The sequence below is a fragment of the Delphinus delphis genome, chromosome 19, assembly GCF_949987515.2.
Source record: "Delphinus delphis chromosome 19, mDelDel1.2, whole genome shotgun sequence".
NCBI lineage: Eukaryota > Metazoa > Chordata > Mammalia > Artiodactyla > Delphinidae > Delphinus > Delphinus delphis.
Genome location: NC_082701.1, coordinates 10,863,031 through 10,874,592, shown reverse-complemented (window position 1 = coordinate 10,874,592; position 11,562 = coordinate 10,863,031). Strand labels below are relative to the sequence as shown.

The window sequence follows — 11,562 nt, the reverse complement described above, 5'->3', positions numbered from 1 at the left end:
CTTCTCCGGCCGCGTCGGGAGGGCCTCGGCTCGGCTGCCGCTACCGGTCAGGGAGCAGGGAGCGCGAATTCGTGACGAGTGCTTAGCTCCTCGGCCATTCCATTCACCTCCCTTTCGTGCGGCCCCGCTGTGCCCTGCTCAGCTTCAACCTTTTCTTGACCCTTCCTACTCCCTCTTTCGAAGCCCTTCCCGGGACCCCACGAAGTCCTCTCGGGCCCCCAAGCCGACCTGGATATTCTCTTCGCCCCCTCTTTGTCTTCCCTGCCTCCCGCCGTGTTGGCCGCGGGCTGGGGGCGGGGGGTTGCTGCTGGAAACTGGACATCCCGCCCTCGCCCCAACAAGGAGAGGGCTGAGGGTAAACTAGGAGCCTCCCAGGTTCCGGGGTGGGATTGGAGAACCCTCTGGTAAGGTTCTTGAGCCCTAGGGCCCCAAGCTGGCTGCTCCTCTATCCCCTTTCTCCTCTCCGCGCTCTCCCTGGCGGTCCTCTGCACCCCAGTCGTCTCTCTCCTCCCTATCCTTTCTCTTCCCATTCCTCGCCTTCCTAAATGCCCTAAGCCTCGCGGGGCGGGGCGGGGCGGGGCGGGGCGGCGGGACACAGAGAGTGGGAGCGCGAGATGCCCCTGCTCCGATTCCGCCCCCTGCCGGCGACCCCCAGGGAGTCTGCACATGATGCAATTCGGTGCAAATGGAAACTGCAGTGGATGCTTCCGTGGCCCCCGGCAGGGGTCCCTGGGCAGTGCACGCTGAGAATGAGAGGCGAGGGAGCCGGCCGAGGCGGTAGGCCGCAGGCGAGGGGTCGCAGCCAGACCCTCGCGGCCCCGTCAAGCTCTCCACCCCGCCTCGGCCCGCCGCCGACACACCTCTCCGGCCCGGTCCCGTTCCCTCCCTCCAGTGTCCCTCTCCCAGGCTCGCAGATCCCTCCCCCTGCACCTCCCCGGCGCCCTCCTCCTCCCGGCCCCCTCCCGCGCCCTTCCTCCTCCCCCCGCCACCACCGCCCCCCCGCCGCCCAGGCCCGGGGCCTCCGGTAGGCCCGGCTGCGCCAATCCCGGCCGCGGCCCGCCCCCTGACGCCGAGCAGGGCCCGGCGAGGCCCCGCCCGCTGACGTCCGGATTTGCATGAGTTCTTGTGCAGCCGCGGCCCGGGCTCAGTTGTCTCAGCGAGCGCGAGCCGGGAGCCGGGGCGGGCGCGGGCAGCGGCGGGCGGCCGGGCTGTGCTGGGCGAGCGGCGGCGGCGGCGGCGCGGGCGGCGGGGGCACCTCGGCCGGGGCGGCAGCGGGGCGCCGGCGGGAGCCAGCAGCGTCTGCAGCCGCGCCGGCCGCCCGCGCCCCGGCGCGCTCCGGCTCGGCCATGGAGCTGCCAGCTGTTGGCGAGCACGTCTTCGCGGTGGAGAGCATCGAGAAGAAGCGGATCCGCAAGGTAGGGCGGCGCGGGGGCGACGGCGAGGCGGCGGGGGAGCGGCAGCCGGAGCAGCCCGCGGGGAGGCGGGGAGGGGGTGGGGAGGCTGCGGGCCGGAGCCGGGGATCCCGCGGAAGCTGATGGAGTGCTGTCTCTTTCCCCCTCAGGGCAGAGTGGAGTATTTGGTGAAATGGAGAGGCTGGTCCCCCAAGTAAGTAGCGGCCGAGGGGCGGGGGAACCCGGTGCCGAGGCGCGGGGCTCCCGGGCTCCGGACCCGCTGGGCTGGTGGGGTGGTGGGGGGAGCGGACGGGAGGCGGGGTGGAGGTGGGGTGGAGGGAGGAGGGGGTGGGGAAGTCGGTGGCAGGCACTGGGGAAGCCGAGCCGCCGAGCCCGAGCCCGGCGCCCTGTGTTGTGCTCTGCTCTCCGGGAAATGCCATCACTAATTTATGCACTAAAAGGAGCCGGAGGAGCTGGAGAGACGCGGGGCCGAGCCGGGGAGGCCGGCGGAGGGAGGGAGGGCGCAGGCACTGACTGATGTGCAGCAGAAAATGGCTCCTTTCCCCTTTCCCTCCACCGAACGGCTCCATATTGCAAAACCAAAAAAAAAAAAAAATTAAAAAGCGACGAAAATGCAATTGTGTGCCTCTTCCCTCCTAGTGGTGTAGGGAGAGGAAGAAAAAAAGCAGAAAATGTTGGGAACTGTCACTGCGGCGCTTTTGGTGGGGAATTTTTTTTTTTAATTTGAAATGCGAAGGCACCGGATGGAGACAGACGCGCAGGCACACACACACACACACACACACACACACACACACACATACATACACACACACACACACAGAGGCATATTTTTGTGTTGCTGAGTATTTGGGGGTTGCTTGCCCGTGACAGCGGGCTCCAGGGCCGCGAGGGGGTGTGGGGGGCCGCTTGGCTGACGGTTATCGGATTAGGGGTCAAATGGAGAATGGCTGAAGCCCTCGCGGAGACTCGGGGCTGGGGAGAGGAGGAGGGGACTGCGACTTTGCATTTTGGCTGCTTTGCACGCAGGGTTCCTGGTGAGCAAAGTGGCTTTGGAACATGTCGCAGTAACATGCTTAAAATTCTTGACAACTGCAAAATAAACTGCTAGTTTCATTTTCCTTACCCCTCCCCTTTCTTCCTGCCCTTGTGTGTTTATTTTGACTCGGGGAGGGTGTATCAGGGACCGTGTCAGGCCTGCAGAAATTTACTCTCCACCCCCACATCCACAGCTAAATAGCTTTCGGTTCATGAAGACAGAGTAGGGCCTTATGTCATTCCCCACCTGGAGGCCGCAAAGCTGGCTCGGTTTTTTTTTTTACGCCGTGTCCCCCTCCCTTTTCCCTTGCAAGATATAACACGTGGGAACCCGAGGAGAACATCCTGGATCCCCGGCTGCTGATCGCCTTCCAGAACAGGTGAGCGTCCCTCAAGCAGTCGCCTCTCGCAGCCGTGACCGTATATGGGAATGGGAGAGTGGGCCAACGCTGCAACAGGAAAGGGGGAAAAGGCCGGGAGGGGGCTGGCAGGAGTCCCCTCCCCCCGGGTCTGAATGGGCACGGCTGGGGCCTCGGCTTCTCTAACCAACATCCTTGGCGGTTGCTGCAGCTTGCGGGGGGGTGGGCGTGGGGGTGGGGGTGGGCAGGGCCGGAGAAGGAGAGGCTTGTGTTTGGGGGAAACTGTGGGAAGGGTGCGTGCGGGTGGCCCTACAGCTGCGCGGAGAAGTTGGGGCTGTGCCTGGTTCCCTGCCGGCCCCCCTCCTTTCGCTACCTTGAAGCCCCACCCCCGGAGCCTAGGTGTTGCTTTCCTGCTGCCACTGGCCGCTTGGCACGGGCAACTCTCGGGGCAGCTCCAAGGGAGCTGGCATTGTGAAACCACCGGACGTCACGGAACTGAACTTAACCTGTTGGGGACTGGAGAAAAGTTGACGAGGCCTTAAGTTGCCACACTCACCCCCCAGGGAGCTTGGGATTGGCAGGGGGCAGATTCTTTCTGGAGCTGCGTGCCCTTCACACCTCCCACTAGGCTGCTTGGTGGGTCTGGACCCCATTCTCAGGGCAGGGGGAGCTTGGCCCAAAGGGTGTGGGATGGGCACTGCCTGGTGGTGGAGGGGTGGCTTCTGACGAGGGGCTCATCGTGGGCACAGATGCTTGTCACGCTGCAGCTGCTGCAGCTGGATTCACCGCCGGTGGCTGCGGTTCTCTGTTTCGGGGAGGACAGAAGGGGGAAGGGCGATCGAGGAGGGGAGGAGCGGCAAGAGCCCGCGGAGCTGGGCCACACCGCTGCCTTCCATCCCTCCTCCCCCTTTTATTTTGCATTATTTCCTGTGGCGCGTTTGGCGCTAAAACTGTAAACTCTAGACCCTTGGAACAAGCGACCAGCAGGGAAGCAGCTCTCCTGCGATGTAGGGGGGCGCCGAGAAGGAATCCTGCCCAGGTTCCACCTGGGAGTTCACCACCCTATAACCATGTCAGCGGCTGATGCCATGTTGCATAATGGGTCCCCAAAGACTTAAAACGCAGGCTGTTGCAATGCCATGCAGCTTTGGAGTTAGGCCCCGGCCCGGGCCCCCAGGCTTGGTGGAACTCCCCTGGGTTAGCCCAAGGGTGGGGGGGGGGGTTGCCTAGGGTCGCTGGAGAGCGGATTTCTGGCCCGGGAATGGTTTGCAACTTTGGCCAACGCTGGAGAGTCACTCCCTTCTCCCATAGAGAGCTGGGCAGTGCTAGGATCATCCTCCCCCCAGCCTCAGGTCACCCTCCACCAGGCCGCTGGCGGAAGCCTGGCAGCTGTATTGACCACCGCCACCGCCATGGGTTTTAATAATAATTTGGAAATCGGGAGGCTGGGAGCCCGGGCTCGTGGAGGAGGCGGTGCTTCTGCGTGCCGCCCCGCGTCGCCCCGCCCAGCAGCTCTGCCCAGGCCTTGCCAGAGCCGGTTCACCAGGTGGCTGCGAACCTGGCCAGGCCCTGGCCTCGGCGTCCGGCCCCCGCCCCCAGCCCCTAATTGGCTCATTTGCCGCTGTGTAAACAAGGGCGCAGCCCCTCCCCCTGTTTAGTGCCTGGCCTTTAAGGAACCGAGTCCTCCCTTCTGCCGGCGGCACTCGTTATCTGAATCTTAATGAGGTCATTAGCATCCCGTGCCTCTGACGGGGAGGCCCAGGGTGGACGCACACCTCATTTGGACTTGTTTGCATCCCCTGGACCCCGAAGCCCAGTGCACTTTGTGCAGGGCCCCGAGCCCAAGGCTGTGGACACCAGTGCCAAGCCGCCCAGCCCCAAGCTGCAGGCAAAGAGGCAGGGCTGTGCGGGGGCCCGGGTCAGGTATGGACATCTGAGGTGGGGGAGACCTTCGGAGAAGACCCCCTTGGGCAGATAGGGGTTGGTGTGGGCGTAAAGCGGGACTCTGGGCTGGACCGAGGCACCCAAGTGGCAGCCGAGGCGATCTTCTGCCATGAGCTCTTGATCCCTCCGGTTCTTGCTGGCCCTGCTGCTCACCAAAGTGGGGGCATCACGCAGGCTGGGGCAGAGCAGGAGGGAGGTGACTCTGAGGCTAATAGCACTGCCTTCTGTTCCCTCTCCCCAGGGAACGGCAGGAGCAGCTGATGGGATATCGGAAGAGAGGGCCGAAGCCCAAACCATTGGTGGTGCAGGTGAATACACTCCCTGGCCCCGGGGGCCGTCCAAAAGTTTGCCATGACATTGCCACCTGAGCTGCCTCCAGGCCCGGAAGTCAGGGCGAGTTCCTCCAGAACACCCAATTCCACTTCCTTTCATCGTGACCTCCCACACCCTTCCCCGCCCCCTACCCCACCCCATAACGCAGCTGCTGACCTGGTAGGGGCTGGGACACTCCTGGAGCTTGAGGCTTGCTCTGGGGCTGGCCTTACCCCTCCTCTTACCTCTCCCTCCATTTCTACCTCCATTCCCCTAGGTACCTACCTTTGCCCGTCGTTCCAACGTGCTGACCGGACTCCAGGACTCCTCAGCTGACAACCGCGCCAAGCTGGAGCTGGGTGGTCAGGGCAAGGGCCAGGGGCACCAGTACGAGCTCAACAGCAAGAAGCACCACCAGTACCAGCCGCACAGTAAGGAGCGGGCAGGCAAGCCCCCACCGCCAGGCAAGAGCGGCAAATACTACTACCAGCTCAACAGCAAGAAGCACCACCCCTACCAGCCGGACCCCAAAATGTATGACCTGCAGTACCAGGGCAGCCACAAGGAGGCGCCCAGCCCCACCTGCCCGGACCTAGGCGCCAAGAGCCACCCGCCCGATAAGTGGGCCCACGGCGGGGGTGCCAAGGGCTACCTGGGAGCGGTGAAGCCCCTGGCCGGTGCGGTCGGGGCTCCAGGCAAGGGCTCCGAGAAGGGTCCCCCCAACGGGATGACGCCGGCCCCCAAGGAAGCGGTGACGGGCAACGGGATTGGAGGCAAGATGAAGATAGTCAAAAACAAGAACAAGAACGGACGCATCGTGATCGTGATGAGCAAGTACATGGAGAATGGCATGCAGGCAGTGAAGATCAAGTCCGGGGAGGCAGCCGAGGGCGAGGCGCGCTCCCCCAGCCACAAGAAGCGGGCTGCCGAGGAGCGTCACCCCCCTGCAGACAGGACTTTCAAAAAGGCCGCGGGGGCGGAGGAGAAGAAGGTGGAAACGCCCTCCAAGAGGAGGGAGGAGGAAGGGCCGGGGGCCGGGGACCCGCAGCCCCAGGAGGCCGGCTCCCGCAAGCTCTCCCCGACCAAGGAGGCCTTCGGCGAGCAGCCGTTGCAGCTCACCACCAAGCCTGACCTGCTGGCCTGGGACCCGCCCCGCGGCACACAGCTGCCCTCCCACCATCACCACCACCACCACCACCATCACCATCACCACGCCGTCGACCTAAATCTCTCCCACGCGCGCAAGCGCTGCCTCTCCGAGACCCACGGCGAGCGAGAGCCCTGCAAGAAGCGCCTGACAGCGCGCAGCATTAGCACCCCCACCTGCCTGGGGGGCAGCCCCACCGCCGAGCGCCCAGCGGACGTGCCCCCCGCTGCCGCCCTCCCGCAACCGGAGGTCATCCTGCTGGACTCGGACCTGGACGAGCCCATAGACTTGCGCTGCGTCAAGACGCGCGGCGAGGCCGGGGAACCGCCCAGCGCCCTCCAGGTGAAGCCTGAGGCGCCCGCAACCGCGGCGGTGGCAGCTGCGCCGGCGACGGCGGCCGAGAAGCCTCCGACCGAGGCCCAGGACGAGCCCGAGGAGCCACTCAGCGAGTTCAAACCCTTCTTTGGGAATATAATTATCACCGACGTCACCGCAAACTGCCTCACCGTCACGTTCAAGGAGTACGTGACGGTGTAGCCTTCCGAAGGGCGTCGGAAGGGGAAGCGCTGTACCCGCAGGGGCTTAACACCTGGGGCCTGGGGGCGGACTCCTCCTCTCTCCAACTGCGGGAGATCCGGGCCGGGCCCCAGCGCGAAAATGCCAGAAGCCGCGGCAACCGCGCCCCTCCACCGGGTTCTGTCCGGAGCGCCCGGCCCACACTGGCGCCTTCCACGCCGTGCCTGCGGGTCTCGCCCCTCATCTGCCCCATCCCCTCTCTCGTGGACCTCCGGGACTGACAGGGCAGCCACTCGAGGCGGTCTAAGAGTTATAGTATTATATTTTAACCGTGCTAACTTGTCAAGTGCAGACTTTACTCCCGTTTGTACGTGGTGTTATTATTGAAATGTATTGTTTGAGCTCAAAAGGCCCACCACCCCCTTCGGGCTGATATATATATATTTATTTGTAGGTATTTATATATTGAAATATAAAAACCTAGATTTATGGAGTTCTCTCTAGATCATGTTATATTCTATATCAGACAAACTATTTTCTGTTGACCTTTCTACCCGTTCATTCAGTATTTCGGTTGATTTCATTTCCTCCCCTTCCAGGAACTGCAATACCAGTAACCTTGGTATATATTTTTTGATACTGTACACATGGATGTGTTGTTTCTATGTGCAAAAAAAAATTTTTTTTGTTAAAAGGCTAAACGAGCTCTCTAGAAACTGCTGCTACTAGAAATGTCTAAACTATAAGCTTCCAATTATTACCTGCTTGAATGTAAATATTAAATGGAGATGTTGAAGGTGCACTTTCGCTGTTTGAGATTAGCGAAGAGCGAACGTCAGAGGCTCAGGAGGCGGCTGGACCCCTCTCCCCATCCCGCTTCCGCCTTAGGTCTGGCGGGGGTGGGGGGGCGGCGAGGTTGTAGAGGAACCTATCGCAACTTGCGCTTAAACCTTTGCAAAAGCAAAGTGGACTGGTTTCGTGAGCAGAGGCGCCCGCACCCAGGGAGTGACCCCGCTCCCCGGAAGTCGAGAGGCTCTCCAAAGGAGAGGGGAATTCCTGCGGGGGGTTGTGCTGGCGTCGCCCCCGCTCTCAGAGTTTTCAGGCCTTCGCTGCCCACCGCGCTGGCAAACCTGGGATCTGCGTGGTGGGGGGGAGGGGTGTACGGGTGCGCGAGCGGCGCGGAGACTTGGGTGGGGCCAGCCCCCAGCGCCGCGCCCGCCAGGCACCTGCTGATCTTTGCCCCCACCCCCACCCCAGGGCGCAACACACCCTGGCGCTGGCCCTGATGTGGCAGGGGTGTTCCTTCCTAATAATCCCTGCCCGGTAGGGCAGGTTCAGCCGGGAGGGGATCCTCCCACCCTCTCCAGCGTCCCTTGCTGCCATCGCTGGCCCCGCCCCACCGAGGAAGCTGCGAGGCTCTTTCTCTGCCAGCCTCTCTCCCCGGAAACCACCAGGCCAGAGGCTCCGACTGGAGGCGCCGCGAACGCGGCCAGGGCAGGGGGCGGGGGGCTTCCTGCGAGGTGGATGCGGAGTGGGAGGGGGAAGAGGCCAGAGGAGCAAGGCCTGCCCGTCCCCACTTCCTTAGTGAGCGGGGAAATGCGGGATCCCATCTCACCCGTCCTGCTTTGGGTGGCAAGGCTGGGGCCCTTGGTTTCCCCCAGCAGGAAGGGGTTAAGGGCCCCGAGGGGGCAAGGGGAGTGGGCCGAGCTCCGAGGTGCGGCTCCGCCGGGCCTGGAAGCCGAGACCCGGGAATGCTTGCGTCGTTTCTGCAGACGCAGCGATCTTCCTGGCTGGAGTGGCCGAGCAGGGCCAGGGGCCACGGGACTGACGGCCTGGTGGGCGCGGGGCTGCTCCTGGCGCCCAAGCCCCTTGCCTGCCCGTCTGGGACTGAGGGGCCAAGCCTGTGCTGGGCGCCCGGGCGGAAGAGGTCAACACGGTTCATAATGGGGGTTTGTTAAGGGGGGAGAGGTGGCGAGAGAGCGCAGCGTTGGGAAGGCCAGGGGAAGAGATAGAGGGCCAGGAGGGCAGGAGGCCTGAATGCGGACAGTGTGGCCAGTGTTGGCTGCAGGCCACCAAGCGGCTGGAGGTGGGGGAGGGGAGCCTAGCCGGGGGAGGGGGGGTGGGGGGGAGGGGAGGGAGGGAAGGGAAGTTCAAAAAAAAAAAACCGTTGGGAGTTTCTAGCCCTGGCTTTTGTGAATTGTCCCTCCCACTACCCCCATCACCCCAGCCCCCTTTAGAGTGAGTTAAACACTCCCCCCTCCCCGCTCGATGTAATGAATGCCCTTTGCCACCCTGGGAATGAAGGGAGGGGTAATCTTGACTGCTCCTGGCCAACTGCCTGCTCTGCACTAGAATTGGGCCTGTCCTCCACTGGCTGGCACACAAAGGCACATGCCAGGCGTGGACTTCATCTCCCTGTTTTTCTGGTAGAGGAGAACTAAAAAATCAGGAGTGGGAAGGGGAGCCCCTTGTTCAGTTCTGCACAGTTGGTGACTTGGGAGTGAGCCTTAGCCCCTAGGGGTACCCCTCCTGCCCAGTGGGTGGCCTCTGTGAGGCTGAGCCTGGGGAACAGGGTAGGGGAGGCAGAGGATGGCACTGTTGGTGGGCAGGGAAGGAAACCTGTCTACTACCATTCGCAGAAAGCTGTGGCCTACAGGTGGTCTGAGGCCTTGAAAACTGGTCCTGGTGGTGGACCGTTTGGGGTAGGTCTTCGAGGAGGATGGTCCTAGGAAGAGCCTGGAACCTCAGATCAGAAGATCAGCAATGGGACAGAGGTAGATGGATAGGTCAGGAGGAGCAGCAGAGATGCCCAACTGGCACCAGACTCAAGAGTGTCCAAGGCCCCTTCTGGCCCAGGAGGGACAGGACTCTCATTGGCTGGGCTCCTCGGATGTGCCAGGGGCCACTTGAGCATCTTGTTCCATTCAGACCCCACAGGGGTTGAGCTTCCCTGTGGGATGAGAGTCTGAGGTTCTGATGACAGAACAGCTTGTCCAGCACGTGTGGCCACTGCCCAGTTCTGTACTGATTCTAGAACCAATCAGGTGGTCTGCTATCACCCAGCAGAGAGGTGCCCCACGACAACTCGCTCCACCCTAATCTCTCAGACGTAGACATGTCCAAAGCTCAGGAACACTCAAAGAGGGCCAGGGGCCCTGGCATCAGGACAGGGGAGGAGAGTCCAGTAGCCCCAGTTCTCGCAGGTGTAGACTGCTTCTTCCTAATGCAGGGCAGAGATGTCTGTCAATGCCCAGCGCTTCATAAGCAAAGAGTCCTAAACCCTCTCTTTGAGCCCAAGTTCAGGGGAGAGAATGAAAGCAGGAAGCTGAGATCTTAACCTTGCACACTGGGATCTTAACTTTGCCCAGAGACCCGAAGTTCTCTGTTTTTTCTCCAAATGAACCTTTCTAATGGGGCTGAGCCTTGAGCATAGAGGCTGAAGCTGACTCATTGCAAAGAGAGGGGCATTGTGTATCCATCCATCCCTCAGAAGCTGTTCCCTCCTGCACCAGCTGGGTCCCAGACTCCAGCTCTGGTCTCCTTGTTGCCTGCACCACCTCTCCCAACTCGTTTTCACAAGAGCCAAGTTTAGCCCTTCAGTGTTAGCTCCATCCTTGGATCCTACCAGGGTGCTTTGGACCTAGGGTTGCCAGACTGAGCACATAAAAATCTAGAATGCTCAGTTAAATTTGAATTTCAGATGGACAATGCATAATTTTTTAGTATGTCTCATGAAATATTTGAGATATACTAATACTAAAAAATAATATAAAATGCATTGTTTATGTGAATGCAGATTGAACTGGGCATCCTGGATGTTATCTGGAAACTCTATTTGGATCCTGAATAGTCTACTTGGTCAGTCCCTGCCCACAGGGAAGTTTCAGTCCAATAGGAGAGAGGAACTGTTGAGAACTGAGCCACATGGATCCTGTGAGTGCGGTGATTGTAGTGACATTGAGTATGCTGGCATGGCACAGAATGGCTGCTGCATGACAGCGGGCCCTTCACCTGTGATTTCAGGTGGGGGTGGAGTGAGCATGGGACAAGACCTAGACAAAGGGGTGGTGGAAGACCAGAATTGGTCCCTCCATTTGTTGGCCCACCTTGGGCTCCTGAGTTGAGGCTCCTCCCCATTCCCACCCACCCCAACGACAAAGTCTAGAACATACAAGGAGGGCAGAACAGATCCAGTTGCAGTACCCACTCCCCTCACCAAAACCCTTTCCCTTCCTACACCTCAGTTTCCTCAGCACCTTCAAAGACGTGCCATGACAGTGAGGATGAACTGGGTCGGGAAAGAGCCTTGAGCGCTTCTGGAAAACCTCCTAAGTAAACATATGAGTTATTTTTTTTTACCAGGGAACATTATTAACATTTCATGTCAGATCCAAATGCCTTCTAACGACTTCTGGCTGAGAGACTCAGCTTGACCAAGGGACAGATACCCGGTGATGTTTACCTCTGAACTGACTGCTACCTCTCCCTTCCCTCCCCGCCCAGCTCTTAACCCAGTGTGCACCAGCCCTCTGCATTCTGCCCTCACTACCTGCCTGGTGGATGATTACCCACTGACCTGGGACCTCATCCTCAGCCTCTCCGGCTTTATCCTGGATCACCAAGAATGGCATTGGGACAGGAGAGAGAGAAGAGCTGCGCCTGCACTCGTACAGAACCAGATCCTCGTGCTTTTTGAATCGAGTTTCTTCTATTGTTCCACGTTATGGTTCCAAGTTATGTTTGCGGCTCATCTGAGAAGACGAAGACTCTAAAGAGGAAATAGTACTAAAGGCGGATATTCTTGGATGCAAGTATCCATTTCCTGTGGCCATAG

At 60.8% G+C, this 11,562-nt stretch overlaps 1 protein-coding gene and 1 long non-coding RNA gene across 2 annotated transcripts; both read left to right on the top strand.

Annotated features, from left to right (window-relative positions):
- Positions 1-1,209: 1,209 nt before the first annotated feature.
- CBX4 (chromobox 4) lies at positions 1,210-7,524 on the top strand. Its single transcript, XM_059998600.1, has 5 exons — positions 1,210-1,415; positions 1,562-1,605; positions 2,765-2,830; positions 4,995-5,061; positions 5,343-7,524. Exons 1-5 carry the CDS (start codon positions 1,347-1,349, stop codon positions 6,747-6,749), a joined length of 1,653 nt encoding a protein of 550 aa, XP_059854583.1. The 5' UTR covers positions 1,210-1,346; the 3' UTR covers positions 6,750-7,524.
- Positions 7,525-8,513: 989 nt separating this feature from the next.
- Positions 8,514-11,266, top strand: LOC132414603 (uncharacterized). The gene is made up of 3 exons (XR_009516988.1): positions 8,514-8,655; positions 10,973-11,060; positions 11,232-11,266. It is a non-coding gene; the product is annotated as an uncharacterized lncRNA (long non-coding RNA).
- Positions 11,267-11,562: the final 296 nt, after the last annotated feature.

Excerpts from the sequence above, each read along its gene's own strand:
- CBX4 (XM_059998600.1), top strand. The coding sequence starts at position 1,347 with ATGGAGCTGCCAGCTGTTGGCGAGCACGTCTTCGCGGTGGAGAGCATC. Across the intron at positions 1,416-1,561 it reads AGAAGAAGCGGATCCGCAAG|GGCAGAGTGGAGTATTTGGT; the intron begins GTAGGGCGGCGC and ends TTTCCCCCTCAG. Across the intron at positions 2,831-4,994 it reads CTGATCGCCTTCCAGAACAG|GGAACGGCAGGAGCAGCTGA; the intron begins GTGAGCGTCCCT and ends CCCTCTCCCCAG.